At 31.8% G+C, this 16,552-nt stretch overlaps 6 protein-coding genes across 8 annotated transcripts; 3 read left to right on the top strand and 3 right to left on the bottom strand.

The window, feature by feature from the left end:
* The first annotated feature begins 57 nt into the window (after positions 1-57).
* Positions 58-4,625, top strand: hpo (serine/threonine-protein kinase hippo). 2 transcript variants are annotated; one of them, XM_033475624.2, is made up of 9 exons: positions 58-277; positions 769-849; positions 916-1,096; positions 1,180-1,407; positions 1,475-1,927; positions 2,007-2,169; positions 2,244-2,335; positions 2,410-2,604; positions 2,771-4,625. In XM_033475624.2, the coding sequence occupies exons 1-9, from the start codon at positions 264-266 to the stop codon at positions 2,927-2,929; spliced, it is 1,566 nt and encodes a 521-aa protein (XP_033331515.1). In that variant the 5' UTR covers positions 58-263; the 3' UTR covers positions 2,930-4,625. The 2 variants fall into 2 exon arrangements, with proteins under 2 accessions (XP_033331515.1, XP_033331514.1); XM_033475623.2 differs by having other exon boundaries at positions 2,750-4,625.
* Positions 4,626-4,758: 133 nt separating this feature from the next.
* On the bottom strand, positions 4,759-8,331 carry Snx17 (sorting nexin 17). Of its 2 annotated transcripts, XM_033475625.2 has the most exons (10): positions 8,096-8,331; positions 7,614-7,671; positions 7,175-7,418; positions 6,729-7,094; positions 6,563-6,653; positions 6,232-6,482; positions 5,880-6,086; positions 5,629-5,811; positions 5,435-5,530; positions 4,759-5,348 (listed from the first exon to the last, which is right to left on the bottom strand). In XM_033475625.2, the coding sequence occupies exons 3-10, from the start codon at positions 7,232-7,234 to the stop codon at positions 5,169-5,171; spliced, it is 1,434 nt and encodes a 477-aa protein (XP_033331516.2). In that variant the 5' UTR covers positions 7,235-7,418; positions 7,614-7,671; positions 8,096-8,331; the 3' UTR covers positions 4,759-5,168. The 2 variants fall into 2 exon arrangements, with proteins under 2 accessions (XP_033331516.2, XP_033331517.2); XM_033475626.2 differs by lacking the exon at positions 4,759-5,348 and having other exon boundaries at positions 5,435-5,540; positions 7,614-8,331.
* LOC117223373 (small ribosomal subunit protein eS10) lies at positions 8,331-9,675 on the top strand. Its single transcript, XM_033475629.2, has 3 exons — positions 8,331-8,465; positions 9,016-9,160; positions 9,302-9,675. Exons 2-3 carry the CDS (start codon positions 9,017-9,019, stop codon positions 9,635-9,637), a joined length of 480 nt encoding a protein of 159 aa, XP_033331520.1. The 5' UTR covers positions 8,331-8,465; position 9,016; the 3' UTR covers positions 9,638-9,675.
* bc10 (BLCAP apoptosis inducing factor bc10) lies at positions 9,663-11,621 on the bottom strand. The gene is made up of 2 exons (XM_033475533.2): positions 11,463-11,621; positions 9,663-11,391 (listed from the first exon to the last, which is right to left on the bottom strand). Exon 2 carries the CDS (start codon positions 11,313-11,315, stop codon positions 11,073-11,075), a length of 243 nt encoding a protein of 80 aa, XP_033331424.1. The 5' UTR covers positions 11,316-11,391; positions 11,463-11,621; the 3' UTR covers positions 9,663-11,072.
* A 252-nt stretch (positions 11,622-11,873) lies between these two features.
* LOC117223318 (DNA repair and recombination protein RAD54B) lies at positions 11,874-15,262 on the top strand. Its single transcript, XM_033475535.2, has 9 exons — positions 11,874-12,335; positions 12,411-12,510; positions 12,585-12,677; positions 12,746-12,878; positions 12,966-13,534; positions 13,608-14,346; positions 14,416-14,575; positions 14,650-14,776; positions 14,854-15,262. The coding sequence occupies exons 1-9, from the start codon at positions 12,043-12,045 to the stop codon at positions 15,118-15,120; spliced, it is 2,481 nt and encodes an 826-aa protein (XP_033331426.2). The 5' UTR covers positions 11,874-12,042; the 3' UTR covers positions 15,121-15,262.
* LOC117223319 (enoyl-CoA delta isomerase 3, peroxisomal) lies at positions 15,110-16,526 on the bottom strand. The gene is made up of 6 exons (XM_076524780.1): positions 16,328-16,526; positions 16,078-16,250; positions 15,885-16,005; positions 15,715-15,804; positions 15,510-15,650; positions 15,110-15,424 (listed from the first exon to the last, which is right to left on the bottom strand). The coding sequence occupies exons 1-6, from the start codon at positions 16,427-16,429 to the stop codon at positions 15,269-15,271; spliced, it is 783 nt and encodes a 260-aa protein (XP_076380895.1). The 5' UTR covers positions 16,430-16,526; the 3' UTR covers positions 15,110-15,268.
* Positions 16,527-16,552: the final 26 nt, after the last annotated feature.

The following is a 16,552-nucleotide window of genomic DNA, read 5'->3' as shown; positions in this document are numbered from 1 at the left end:
AACCAAAAGTGAAACACTCCTGTCGCCATCGGAGAGCTCGTTTTTAGCTTCGCCATCTACCACTGCACCAGATGGTCGATGGTTTTCGATATTTCGGTTGTGTGGTTACTTTAATTTATTGACAAAAATGTAACACTTCTATTTTAAATTGACCATGTTTTCGCAACCGGAATGATATCTGTTTTATCCAAGTTAAGTTATTTGTGTAAATATTGAAGGTGTTTTTATTCAAGTAGGAACCTCGTTCGCACGAGAAAGCGAAAATGTCTTCGAAGAGGTATTTAATTGTTTTTACTTCGTGTTTTTCAAACTGGCAGAACATCGCCAACTCACCGATGGAAGTTATTTGTAGCTAGAAGGAGCCGACCCCACGATCCGTAGCACATTTCTCTTATTCGACGAAACAATCGCACTGTATTGATTCTTTGTTTCTTTGTTAACCTGCATTGTCAATACCGTTGCATTAATTATTGAATTTCTAATAACCTTCATTTTTTTTTTTCAACAAATTTGAACATCGTTCAGTCCTGAGAGCCTTTCGAATTCTGTTTAATGTGATTCGAATCTTCTACTTGGTACACTCAATTCTCTATGCTAATGGAAATCAAAACATGATTTTGTAGCATGGAGTTAGATATAAAAGTACATTTTATAATCTAAGAATTATTATATAAAAATATGAAAATTATGCATATATATGTATACATATTATCCAATCAGGTATATTGATTTATGTTGGACTCAAAATTCCATGCAATCTATTTTTAGTGAATTAAAAAAGTTGTCAGAAGAAAGCTTAACAAGACAACCAGAAGAGGTGTTCGACATAATATGCAAGTTAGGAGAGGGGTAAGTTGTCAATCATGAAAGAAAAATATTACATTGATGTCCATTAAGCTAATGTTTCATATGTAGGTCCTATGGATCGGTTTATAAAGCATTGCACAAAGAAAGTGGACAGGTACTTGCCATTAAACAAGTGCCTGTCGATACAGACTTGCAAGAAATTATAAAAGAAATTTCTATTATGCAACAGTGTGATTCTCCATATGTTGTTAAATATTATGGAAGCTACTTTAAAAACACTGATTTATGGGTAACTTAAAGCATTGCTATGTTAACAAAAACTATTACATCGAACTAACGTTTGCTTGCACTTATAAGGGTACAATTTCACAGATCGTCATGGAATATTGCGGAGCAGGATCTGTTAGCGACATCATGAGGTTAAGGAAGAAGACCCTACAAGAAGATGAGATAGCAACAATTCTCAGTGATACCTTGAAGGGCTTGGAGTATCTTCACCTGAGAAGAAAAATACATAGAGACATTAAAGCAGGAAATATCTTGCTTAATAACGAAGGGCATGCAAAATTAGCAGATTTCGGTGTAGCAGGACAGCTAACTGTAAGCATTATTGCCTTAACAATAACTTTTTAACGAGCAAGAAAGCAATCGTGGACCCTTCTTCCAGGATACAATGGCAAAACGTAACACAGTAATAGGAACTCCGTTTTGGATGGCTCCGGAAGTGATTCAAGAAATTGGATACGATTGCGTCGCGGATATATGGTCGCTTGGTATAACTGCATTAGAAATGGCAGAGGGAAAGCCACCTTACGGTGACATACATCCAATGAGAGCGATATTTATGATACCAACTAAACCTCCACCTAGCTTTAGAGAACCTGACCAGTGGAGTCCTGAATTTATCGATTTTGTCAGCGGGTGCCTTGTTAAAAATCCAGAAGAAAGATCTACAGCTACCGAGCTTTTGCATCATGAATTTATAGGTAATGCCAAACAACCCAGTATTCTAAGTCAAATGATTGCTGAAGCTCACGAAATACGAGAGAAACAGAGCGTGCATCGTGCTCACGTAATCAATAACGTTGCAATAAAGAACCAAAACCAGACAGAAGATTCGGTACTTATCTGCATTTACGTTTATTGCATACGACCATAAATATGCATCGATACCTTTAATAAAATTTTCATTCTTCTAGGATGAAGAAGATTGTAGCGGAACAATGAAACCTTTACCAGAGGATACAGGAACTTTAGTACCAAGTCATGATCTTCCAGACACAGGAACACTTGTTTCTGCAATGTTGGACTTGGGAACAATGGTTATCAATAGTGACACGGATACTGAAGCAACTATGAAGCGTTAGTGAAACTAACGTTTTTCTTTCAATGCATTTCGATGTAAATGACTAAAACGTAATGCAATTTCCTTGCAGGTCACAATACAGGGTCAGTTGAATCCGGTAAGAAGTACCGGCCATTATTTTTAGACCATTTTGATAAGAAGGAGGCACCTGAAATAGGGAAGGTAAGATAAGTATGTATATATTGTTTTGGTGTTTGATACACATTTCAAAAAATATTCTTTTGATTAATTACCAGGGTAATGGGCAAATCCTCGGAGCGCATAATCCAGACAATGAAAGTAAATTAGAACTACGAAGCCCTTCAGAATCTCAAAGGTTTCAAAGCCATCTACAGTTACAACTTAATCAGATCTCTCATCCTGTGCAAGAACAACCTCATAATAACATATCGAAATTTCAAAATGTCTTCACGGAACGCGATTTCGACTTCGTAAGTAACGAACTCTTACAAATTTTAAAACAATATAAGATACGAATAATAAAATGGTTTCTACCGGTCGCGCAATTTTTTTTTAACTTAAAATCGATTGATGTAGTGCCACTTTAGGCATCATGTAAAAGAAACTTGAATATAGATAAACAACCATCTCCTGCAGCTGAAGTTTCTCTCATACGAGGAACTACAGCAACGAATGGCTAATTTGGACGCAGAAATGGAGCGGGAAATCGACGAGCTAAGAAGAAGGTACCAAACCAAGAGACAACCGATTCTTGACGCTATGGACACCAAACGGAAACGTCAACAAAACTTCTAACAGTTCGATTACTTTTTCTATGCGGATAGGTGTGATGACGATAGATAAAGGGTGTACAGTTGTATAAATGAATAGATTTTATTCATCTCGTCCTGACTTTCATCAAAGAGAAGAACATTGCTCAATGAAATTGTTTACCTAACGGAAAGAGTAATAGCGATTTAAAGTATTTTCTTCTCTTACGAAGTCAATGTCTTCCTCTTTGTGAATCAGACACGAGTAACTAATACTAGCCAATAGCCTCACGTCATCAATGTAAATTATTTTACATTATTTAGGTGAACGATCATTATACTTAATTTTTTACAATTACGTTTACTTACATTCCCGGACAAAAAGATAGCACGAGTATGCTATCTTTTTGATCGGGGATGTATACACTGTGAAATATGGTATTACAGAAATATTATTTAATAGTCTCATCAGCATTCTTCACAAATCGAAGCCGAAACATAGAAATCGAATGTAATGAGAATGGAAGAATAATTCGAATTCCATGCTTGCATTTTCTTTTCTTTTCTCTTCTCGTTTCGTTGAGAAAAATCGTAGAGGTGCCGACATAAAATTGATATTTGGTTTTTATCTTAAGCTAGTCACCTATTATGCCATTTATTCTATCCATAATATTTTACATCAACAAATATTATCACCCATACGAAATACAAGGACGGAGTTATCATCCCGAAAATATATTTATAGACTTTTGCGCTAACATATCGTTTACGTGCGAAATAATTTCCAATAAGTAAGCAAGCTTTAGAAGGTATTAAAGTTTTTACTCCTTTTTTACTGCCATAGATATTATTGCGCGTTTACCTACAGATATTAACATTAGGTTACGAGATATACGTTCTTATGTCGGTTGACTTAGTTTGAAGATTTTGTAAGAGATCGCGAATTGTTTGGTAGTGTTTTATACCATGCAAGATTACAAATAAAAGTGAGAGCATCTTGAAGTTAAATATATATGACGAATGAACTTACTAAAATTAGTCTTCCGTATTAGAATGTATTTCAATATTTCGCTAATTCGTTAAGCCAGTATTTAAATTGTTGAGAATAATCATCATGAAGCAATGGCAAGATTTATAATATTTTTAGATTCATATAAATGTGTATTTTATTGAAACCTATTCATTTTTTAATTATTTTTATATTTGAAATTTGCAAATGCGTTATCATTCTACTTAAAAATGTCAATGAATATTAGTATGCACAATATTGTACCAGAAATACAATGACGTACGTGTGCTCATGCATCTGACAATGCTTCAACATAAGTGGAGTAATTCTTTGCTGACGTTGGGCTATTTTAAAAGTAGCGGAAATAGATTTATAATACTTAAAAGCTATAGCCAGAACTGACCTTTCTGTTTATTTAGAAAGTAACAATACAGAATTACAACATATTTTTGATATAGAAAATATGCACATTACAATCGAAGAAGATTCGAATATTAATGATTAAATCCAGTCTTTATATGGCCCTACCATGGTACACAATATTATCATAATAATAGCGTTGGGTTCCACTGTTAATATGAAGAGCAGATAAAATAAGTTACAATCTAAAAAGTAATATTTCTACTGTTTGATGAAAAGTAGAACGCACCATTCACTGCGATATGCGACTTCATCAACATATATGCGTTAATAATGTAACAGAAACGAATAAATTTTATTCCTGCAAACATAAGCATTCGATGAAACATAAATACATTTAACCACCCAGTCGCTAACACGATGTGGTCTCGCACCATTATAAAACATCGTCGTGGGGATCCAATCTTTCTTATTTGGTTTCAGTAATAAAATATTGTACACTACGATTTCATTTGTTTTAAATTATTTAATTAATTCTTCCATTACATATTTCCATTGTTTTCTCAGATCTGACATAAGTACATCGTGTAAACAATTATAGTTCTCTCATAACTTATTCGTTTTCTATGAACATACATCTCGTATTCACACTTATGACATTAGAAAGGATTAAATAATTATTGAATTTAATTATAATAATTCTCTCTACTAAAATTAATGACAAAGCAAGCGTACATTGAGCATAATTGTTACAATATCGATATATAAGTAAAAAGTTCAATTTTTGTTTACATTTCGTATGAAAGTTTTATAAATTTACAAGTTTATCTTATCAAAAATATAATAATGTCTTCTCGGAAGCTCAGTCGTTTTGAAAAACTATACATATACAGAAGGCATACATTGTTTCTCACGTTTATAAATCGTCATCGCCGATCATGTGAAATGCGTTGTTTTCCATACCACATTCCGATACATATTTCCTTTGAATTGCATTATTTACACCACCTCTAACATCCACAGATCTTTTTATTCTTACTGCCGACAATCTATCAGCTAATTTCTTCATTATCGGTTCGGATTTAGTATCTTGACTCTGAAACAATATTACCACATAAATGCGGGATGTACTTTCTGACTTATGTATTTGAAATATCTTATTTATTATAAATATATACGCACCTTCCTATTTTCATCAGCTTGCTCACCAGAACTTGATCCTATTACAATTGTTTGTCCGTCTCTCATAACATATGTCCATGATTTTCCAGGTACCTCCTATAAATGACTCTCCAAAATTAAATTTTATTTTACGTTAACAGTGGTACATGATAATGTACCGTGATAGTATGCGTATATAATAATGCTTTATTAACCTGAATACGACTACCACCAGCATGTTTTAGCAATAATTCATCGATCATGGCTTGTAAACATACAGACATTAAAATAGCTTGTTCCGAAGTGATAGTAATCCATTGTAATTGATTTTTAGCTACCAAATATTCGAAAGATAATTCTAAACTTAAATCATCATTGTCCTCGGATCTCTCGAGCCCCTAAAATTCAGTTGAGATCAGTAAATTTATACGGCAATTTTTACATAAATGTTTCTACAATAACTCACATTCTGTACAGTGGTTATTCGCCAACAACGCATTTGAGAAACATTAAAGACTTCTTCGCGCTGTTCTTCGTCAGATAATATGCGCAAATTTAATTCATTCCTACCTATAGCAACTAATACTTTTGAATCTGCTTGAGGATAATCACAAAAGCATGGAGCAAACTGAATATAACCATAATATTTTAAAGTACGCACTACATCCAGGTACTACAATAAAAGTAATGAAAAATAAATCACTTAATAGAGATATATAAGAATCATGAGAAACAATAAGTCTCTATGATATACACATTGATATAAGAGACAGTAGATGGGCTCCTATGTTCATCTTACATTATGTACTGAAACTTACTTCCTTCTTTTTTCCTTGATTGTGTAAAGTAATCAAATAATCTTTCAATTCATCTTTAGCTATAACCCATCCTCTTTGAACCTCTGATACAGCTTGAACATAAAGCAATTTCATAGCTGCTGCATTGTTCATCAATTCAAGATCATATGCTACATCCCAGTAATTTTTTCCAAGTACAATCTTCCTACCTATGTTATGCATATGTTTATTCGTGATAAAAGGAGATTCAAAATTCTGTAACTTGCGTAACACTAAAAGAATAAATTAAATTCAGAATTAGAAACTGTAAATAATGTTAATGCACTAAGAACTTCTGCTAAATTATACTTACAATAAACACTGTTACTGTCATTCTGTGCAACAATAAACAAGGCAAAATAGGGATAATATTCTTCTGGCAATTTAAGATGCTTATAAACTTTCTATCGAAGAAAACAATTCACTCAAATTTTGATCAGATACATTTACACAATCATTATTTATTTTATATTTCTTACCTTTAAAACAACTCCGGTATGGTCACCCAATGAAACATTCACTATTATTTTGCATCCATTCATTAGGAAAATATCTATACTCTCATTATCAGAAAATCCACCTATAGTTTCATGCTGAGCATTTAGTAAGAATGCATTTAACATTCCTGAATTATTAATAAGTTCATTCTGTCCAATAGATTGAATGTATTTTTCTAAAGATAAGCGACGTTCTTCTTGTTGATTTGTTGTTAAAGGAAAGAATTTTTTCGGTGGAAATGATGGTAAAGATATGTCCAAGTCCTTGGCCAACTGTTCGTGAAAATTATGCAACTGTTTATACCTGACAGTACAGTGGAACAATCCATTTATATGGATATTATACCCCTAAAAATTTAAATTAAACAAATTTAATAAACATCATGAAATTCCAATATATGTACATGTTATAAAGAAAAATTAATTACCACATATGTATTGCCAGTAGTATCAATAAATTCTTGTGTATCTGGTATAGAGAAATGCATTTTTATACAATAAAATTATGTATACAGTATTGCAATCAATTGATCTGGTATGTAAAATATGTACAGAAATATAGCCCAAAATGTACAAAAATATTCATACAAAGATGTTGTCATTTTCTTTTTATTAAAAGGCAATTGTATTTACAAACGTATGTGCATACAGCTCCAAGAAAAATCGCTCCATCTAAAAATTAGAATAACAAAAGTTTATAAATATGACAAATAAATAAAAGGTGAAATGTCTGTAAATGTCAAATGTTTCGAAGGATTTGATCGTCTTTGCTTTAAAAAAAATCAAATTGATTAATCACATTAGGTAAATATAATTTATCATCGGGTTTTTGCTATAATTATCGAAATATATGGAATATTTACTTACGTATGGCTGGTTTCTTTTCCCTCACGGTAGGCGTATACGTTTTACACCCACTCAGCAACTATATTTCACAAGCGATTAACGGTGACACATTTTTTAGTGCTTACATTAATAGAAATACTCATCCACGTAAACAAATGCAAGTTTTCAGAAATGAAATTCTTCGTATGATTATACATGTATGAATCTCAATGATTCGTGTTTTACAGTTAACAATTTATAATGCAATCATATGGCATGTGTTCTTCCATTTTTACCGTACAATTCTATTTTTTCATTTTTGAATACATTTAATTTTCTCTTATCTACGACATTTCGTTTTGTAATATTGTGGGCGCCACGGCGCTCGCTTTAACAGATGCTATTTTTAAATATCAGGTAATACTAGATCCGATACTCGATTGTAAATTTTTAAATGTTAATGCCTTTTTTATTGCGACGAATGAAAATATTAAGGCGGATGTATGTGATTGGCATATACTCACATTAAATCTATTTAACGTTTTATTAAATCGCTGCGCATATTTTATTCTTCCTATATAGGATAAAAATTTCCCGAAATTACTAAATTATCGAGGAGACTGTTCTCGGGTACAAATGTTTATATTTTATAGAATCCACTGTATCCGTAGAGTATGATAACACAACATTAAAAATGTTTAAATACGTTTAACAATTTATTTTGCGATTTAATATTAATAAATGTGACAATATGTTTGTGAACTATTTTATCCTTTAATGTGTATGCATAACTACTTCCGGTTACTCTCGAACGATATATATCGATTCGTGCAGAAGACAAATCGCAAACGAGAAAGGTTTCTTTCCGACAGAACGCTTACGGTGAAACGTCAAGTATGTTAGGCTTCTTATAATATCCATTTTAATCCAAGCTATATAGAAGTATTGTGAGAAAGTAGGAGGTTTGTTAGATTCTTTAATTTTCGCTAAATCAAAGAACTTTCGTATGATTTATATTTTTCATTGTAATTCCTGTTGAACATTATTTACATGCACCTAACCAAACAAAATACCTACATCGTACATGATGTATACAAGTTTATGATTTGGTTTGTCGGTATTTTTTATTGTACACTTAAACAAAAACATTATATAAAACAGCATAAAGACAAACATCAAAATTTTTTTCATGAAAAATTAATTTCAATATTTTGCATAATCTGTCAACGTAGTTGATACACTTGTTAAATTTAGAAGAACTCGTATATTTGTACTTTTAATAAATTTTCTTATTTAATAAATTGTCTTTTTATTATGCATTAATCATCTACTGGTGTTTTATAAATTTACAGAAATAAATATAACCTCCTATTTTCTATCTTAAACAATTCAAAATAAATGTGTGCGTGTGTGTGTATGTTTTTAAAATACTGCTTATTTTCAGCATGTTGATGCCAAAAAAGAATCGTGTAGCGATTTATGAATACCTCTTCAAGGAGGGTGTTATGGTAGCAAAGAAAGATTACCATGCACCAAAACACCCAGAATTGGAGTCAATTCCTAATCTCCAAGTTATTAAAGCAATGCAGGTAATATTTACATCTAATTGAACTTGTTGATTCATTGTTATTTAATTGTGTATTACCTTAACAAAACTAGATTTTCCTATGTGTAATTTTGGATATGCGACCGCAAAGTTAAAAAGATTTCTCATAAATTTATGTTTGTAGTCTTTGAAATCCAGAGGATACGTCAAAGAACAGTTTGCGTGGAGACATTTTTACTGGTACCTCACAAATGAAGGCATCGAATATCTGCGTGGATATTTGCATTTACCTCCTGAAATTGTACCATCCACGTTGAAGAGACAAGCTAGGCCAGAAGCATCAAGACCACGACCCGCAGCAGCCACAAGAAGCGAAGCATCTAGGCCAACAGAAGATCGTGCTGGATATAGGAGAGGACCTGGAGGTCCAGGTAGCGCAGGTGACAAAAAGGCTGATGTGGGAGCGGGTACTGGTGACGTTGAATTCCGTGGCGGTTTTGGACGTGGTAAACCACAATAATATTTTAATGTAAAATAAATAAATCTTTCGTAATCAAACAGTATTATTATTTCAGTCATCCTCGTTACATTAACAAGTCTCGAAAACAATGAAGCATGAAAGCTAAGCCTTTCACTTATTTTCTATTACATTACAAAAATGTATGTTCACTTACAATTTGATAGTCGTTAAATACGTAAAATCTCGAGTGGAAGCAAACAGTAGGCAATTGAATGTTTTATAGCTATGAGGTAGAGATACTGAAAGGTTTCTGTTGGTAAATTGAAGTACTTTTTAAAAGACATATCCATGAAACTGGAAGCATCACAGATACATAATTGTGCTAAAGCAGAAACTCTAGATGAAATCTCAATCTCTTTATTTCATTAACAAAGTGAAACTAAATTTTGTTCCAGTTTATTTCATACTTTTCTGTATCTGTAGATAAGAGATTTCACTTTTGCAATTTTAAAAACCTTGGAAGCACACTATCTTAGTATTCTACTGTTTATCGATTGCTCTGGAAAAGGCAATGTTTAGTTACATTTCGATGTTTACTATATTTTTGATGCTAAATAAGGTATATTCTATAAATAAATCAAAATTCTATACATAACATTTCTAATGTAATACATATTAGAATGAAATATGTAAAATTCATGCCTTAGCACAATATTCATTTCTATTGCTTGTTATATTCGATCAACGAATAGAAATACAGTTTATCTCTAATATATGCATACTTTGATATTACAATTTACCATGTATTTGTTTTGGAACATCATTGGTTACATTTTAGTTGTATCAACAATGGGTGTATATATGAGAAATATTAGTACGTTATAAGATTATTAGGAGAAGTTAAACATTGTATAACATTTAAATGAAGCTAATGATGAAACTCATCTAACAAAAATTTATTCAAATAAAAGAAAAAAAAGATACTTTTGATTTCTGAAGTTTACAATTTACAAAAAAAGTTCACAAGAGAATCCTGGTTGAGAAATAATGTTGTATACACCACACATGATTAGCTAATACACTTAAATTAAACTCAAATTTAGTTATATGTACAAAGATTATACACTTTAACCATATTGTAATTTTGAATTGTTGTAATCCTACATAAAAGTTCCTCAGCTCTATGTAAACTCCATTATGGCATAGTAATTTTGCAGATTTTTATATTCCGTACGTGTACATACATCTATAAATGAGTGTATACGTACACATACTAGCTGCATATGTACATATATAAACATGTATGCGTATCAATTACAGGACCCATAAAAACTACATTGAAAATCATATATGCACAATGCTGAAGTAGGTGTATGCATGTATGCTAGTTTACTACTGGGTTATATCATAAAATATAATTGAATTTTCTGTTCACTTAAAAGAAATATAAAAGTAATGACAAGTGTAGAATCTAGAACCAATTGTTTGAATAATCTTAACTACTATCGCATCTCACTGTATCACAATTTGTGCTCCAGAGGAGACAATTACCTATGCCACCGTAACAAATTAATAAAACCGCGGCAAAAAATGCTACACTACATATAGTGCATGGTTTTCGTTCGAGGAAGAATCCAATTAGATAGAGCATCACGAACATGGCATGCGTTTGCAGTAACGTCGGATTTACTGGCTTTGGTATTAGCAACAACGGAATCAGCCACTGTAGGCAATACATCCTCCTTTTATTTCGTTGTCAAAAATCTGTTTTCGACTTTAGTCAGTCTAGCTCTCTCATCTATGACAGGACCTTTCTGGAAACGAAACAAACGCAATTAGTTTCTCTTATGGTGGCTCATAAATTTGTTGCGTCGATTAATGTCACCTTAGGTATTTTATTTGGAAGCACTGTAAACGTTTCGAACCATTTTCTCCTAACCGTTTTAAACGATTCAACGATATGTATTCATGCTAAAGCTGAATTTTTGCATGTACAAGATTACGTACGACGACCATGAATTAAATACTAAGAAATCATACAACTGCATACGACGCACTTCAATCGTTCGTATAGTTACTAGGACAATATTCCTAGAAACTCCTAATTTCTGTTCTATTCAGTTTGATCTTAGGCCACGAGAAGAGGACGCTGCAATCAGTTGTGAAATATCATATTGGATAAGGCTGTATCCTTATATCTAGTCTGTGGCAATAGTAGATGGCGTTGCATATACTTTAGCGTCCTGGTTACCATGGTAACATAAAAAAGGTGGGGGAAGTCAGCTCTAGTGGCGGGTAATGCATGGTAGGTCAGTAAACGTAAATATGTACATAAATCGAGATTGAATTGTAAATGTAAATGATGTGCATATTCATATAATTAATGCTTCTATAAGAATATTAATATAGCGTCGTACAAGTAAATAGTGCGATTCTTTTAAAAAAGTGTTCCATTCAAATGTAATATGTATCGAAATACTCACGTGAAAGGTTTCAAATCTGTTCTAAAGTGTCAGCAATCGTCAAATAGCAAAACAAAAGATAATCAAGAACCTGTTAGCAAAATAGCTGAAAATTCAGAAGACAATTATCGCAGAAGTACCACAAGCATTCTTAATTTATTCAAAAGACCAGTCACAAAATGTAATGAAGAAATATACGAAAAAATACCTGGGGAAAGTGCACCAATCGAACCGAATGAAAACAATGCGAGTAGCATCGAAGAAAAGTCACATACTACTACTAACGATGGCAGAATGTACGGATTTTAATTCCTTATTTAATAACACAATAATTCACGGGAATTATTTATTTAATATTATCTTTCTTTCAGTATTTACAATGTGGTAATTGGTAAACAATCCATGAGGAAACATAAAAAATGGGAAGATGATGGAACATTGGAAGTCACAGGAAAGTTTGGCATTCTAAAGGTAATCTATTCAAACAAGACATGTTTAATTTCATATCATTTAAAGAATTAAGAATTAAATGATTAATCCAATAGGATTCAGGAGGTAATATTATCCGTAGGACAATGGTTAATCCAGAGGTTCTTGTGGAGGGATTTAGGATGTATATAGATAGTAAAGAAATTGAGGTAAAGTAGAATTTAATTTATGTGGATAGGTAATATTTCTGAAAGATTAATATATGTTTGTGTTACAGATTATTGATAGAGTAACAGGTAACCAATCGATACCAGAAAAATTGGTTGCAGAAACAATTTCAGAACCACCTGCAAAAAGATTAAAAACTTCAAAGTCTGGCCATTATGTTTCCCTGACCTCTTTAAAAAAAGGTTCAGCATATAATTCATTTGAAACACTAAAATCTGATAATACTATGAATGATATATCAAGCTATTTTATTTTTGTTATATGTCTAGGACTCAAATTATTAACTAATCCACTGATAATGCCTTCTGTAAATACCTCTCAGAACTGGGGGGAGAATGATACAGCAGAAAAGGAAGAAGAAGTATGTGTAGATGCTTGTTTAGTAAATGCACTTAGGCCACATCAACGCCAGGGTATTATATTCCTTTATGAATGCATTATGGGTCTGAAACTACCTAATTACTTTGGTGCAATTTTGGCTGATGAAATGGGTCTTGGTAAAACATTACAGTGCATTGCTATCATTTGGACATTGTTAAAAAAGGGACCATATAGGAAACCAGTCTTGAAATATGTATTAATAGTAACACCTAGTAGTCTCTGTAATAATTGGAGCAAGGAATTCAATAATTGGTTGGGTTTCCATAGGATTTCTCCATATGTTGTAAATGCTAAAAATAAGCTAAAAGATTTCAAAAAGCAATCACGGAATTCAGTAATGATAATTAGCTATGATATGCTTATCAGAAATCAAGAAGAACTAGAGCCGATAGACTTTGACTTAATTGTATGCGACGAGGGTCACAGACTAAAAAATAATGATATTAAAGCAGCAAAGGTAATACCGATTTTTATTCATATTTGAATATTTAATTTACCTAATTTACTCTATCAGTGTGTGTCTTTTCTAGATCTTAAATAATATGGGTTGTAAAAAGAGAATCCTTTTGAGTGGAACACCCATACAAAATGATTTAAAAGAATTTTTCGCATTGATTGATTTTGTAAATCCAGGTATATTAGATAGCAATTCTAAATTCAAAAGTTATTATGAAAATCCGATTGTGGCATCACAATGTTCTCATGCATCTGATAGCGTTGTATCTCTGGGTAAAGAGAGAGCCAATGAATTACACGAAAAAACGAAATTGTTTATTTTAAGACGTACGCAGGATACAATTAATAAGTATCTACCGTCTAAACACGAGTTAGTTCTATTTTGCCGTTTATCGGACGAACAAAAAGATTTGTATACACGTGTTACGGACGCGTGGCTTGACAAAACTGGATTTCCGACCAACGCAGTGCCCCATTTAACAGTTATAACAATGTTGAAAAAAATTTGTAATCACCCAGATTTGTTCTATAACGAAAAGAATGATTTGCTGACGAATGATATTAAAAATGCAAAAAGAAATGTTTCAAAGAGTACTTATTCTGGAAAAATATCAGTTGTACAAACTTTAATGAGAAATTTAAAGAAGACTAAGGAGAAATTAGTATTGATATCATATTATACGCAAACGCTTGATTTATTGGAAACTATTTGCAACAATGAAAACGTACAATTTCTTAGATTAGATGGTAGTACAGCGAGCAGCTCCAGATCAAAAATTGTTCAGCAATTCAATTCAGAAAACGATGAACGCAGTTAGTAAATATCATAGAGCATTTAAGTAAATCAATAGAGTATTGTAACTTCTAGAATAATGATTTTAGAGATACTTTTATTAAGTGCAAAAGCTGGTGGAGTTGGTTTGAATCTTCCTGGGGCATCTAGGCTAGTACTGTTTGATTCAGACTGGAATCCGGCATCCGATTCTCAAGCCATGGCAAGAATTTGGAGAGAAGGCCAAAAAAAGAATGTTTATATATTACGGTTTGAACATTTTATATTTATATAAAATATTTTCTAAAGTACAGATTTTTAAAAAGTAAAAACAACATTTTTAGCTTACTAACAACAGGGACCATTGAAGAAAAGATTTTTCAAAGGCAAGTTAGTAAAGCAAGCTTGAGCGACACTGTTGTAGATGTGAACAACTTTGCTTCTCCGAAATTATCTATGATCGAATTGAAAGTTTGTTGCTTTATATGTCATTCATTTTTACTTGTAAGAATTACTATTCTCGAAAATAATAGTTTCAATACTTTAAGGATCTTTTTACATTGGCGACAGATACGAATTGTTTAACGCATGATCTAATCAAATGTTCTTGTAATGGATACAAGGAGTCCGAGAAATATGATAACGAAAACGAACGAGAACACCAGTTATTGTTAGAAGACAAATTAACACAACGAAATTTGACGATAAATCAACTTTTGGAGTGGGAACATTATCAACATCCAATTTCAAATAAAATAATGCAGGTACGCACCATGGTTTCAATAGTAAATAATACAATAAATCTTTCCTCATAATTGTTTCCTCTATTTTTATAGGAACTTATGTTATCAGAAGTATCTAATAATATAACATACTTGTTTAAGAATTCTATTGTAAATGAAGCAGATTAATTATTAAACATTGTATAAAAATACATATAAAAATATTTAAAAACAACTCATTTTAAAGATTACTTTTACGAGGCATTACACTTATAATTCTTTCAAAGAATTCAGGAGATTCAAAAATTCTCAATATTTCTTTTGATTCTTCTCTGTTAACTTCCAATAAGAGTTTCTCGTTCCATTTTTTAGTAAGACGTTTAATTGCCAGTATCGACTAAAAACAAATTACGTTAAAATTAGCATTGAATAATGTAATTAGTAAATTATATATATAAAAAAAAAGTATCAGAGGGAAATACCTCTGCTGAAAGTGTGGATATTTTCATCAAATATGTCCATACATCATTTAAGTTTTTGTGCTTATATACCTCACTAACAAAGCCATACTGTTTGGCTTCACGAGCATTCATTTTATATCCTAGATACAACATATCTCCAGCCTAAAAGTTATGCAAACATTATAAACTTATGGCTTATATATTTAGTAATCAGTTTTTGACATACCTTAGACTGTCCCAATATTTTAGGATATGTATATGTAGAACATCCTTCCGCAACAACACCTAATTTAGTGAATGGCGTGTAAAAGTAAGCCTGTAAAAAAATATAGAAAATATATATTATATGTTTAATTTGAAAAATATTATTATTTGTATTAAATGATTAAACATTACCGTATCAGAACAATATACCATATCAAATAATGGTAGCATAGTTGCTCCAATACCAATTGCAGGACCATTTACAATAGCTATTAACAGCTTGGGGTATGTAATTAAAGCTTCCACAAAATTACTGAAACATTTGATTCGTTTAATTCCGAAGTACGATTTCTAATTAGTCTAAAATTACATTATGAATATTTACGAGAAATTAGTGACTAGGTTTTCAACACTGGAAAAATTTGGATCTTGATTAGCCATAATTGAAACAAAATCATTCCCAGTAGTAAAAAACTTTCCAGTTCCTGTTAAAACAACTACCTGTACATTACTATCTTGAATAGATTCATGCAAGAGCTGTGACAATTTACTGTACATCTACAAAACAAAATTTTGTTTGTTTCAATCTCAACCTAAAAATTAAATTTTCGGTCAAATTTGCGAAATATACTTACAGAAATATTGATGCAGTTTCCTTTTTTTGGTCGATTGAATACAATTTTTAAAATTTTGTTTTTTATAGAATATAATATATCCGACGAATCTTGATTTGTCATTTTGCGTTGTGGAATTTTAATGATGCGATACTGTCCTCTAGTATCCCGTCGCTGAATTTATATTGCAAGATCTTGATAGATACGTTATCACAAAAAGATATATTTTGCCAAAATGTAAAAATT

The sequence above is a fragment of the Megalopta genalis genome, chromosome 10 (genome assembly GCF_051020955.1).
Source record: "Megalopta genalis isolate 19385.01 chromosome 10, iyMegGena1_principal, whole genome shotgun sequence".
NCBI classification, from domain to species: domain Eukaryota; kingdom Metazoa; phylum Arthropoda; class Insecta; order Hymenoptera; family Halictidae; genus Megalopta; species Megalopta genalis.
This window is presented reverse-complemented; position numbering and strand designations above follow the sequence as displayed.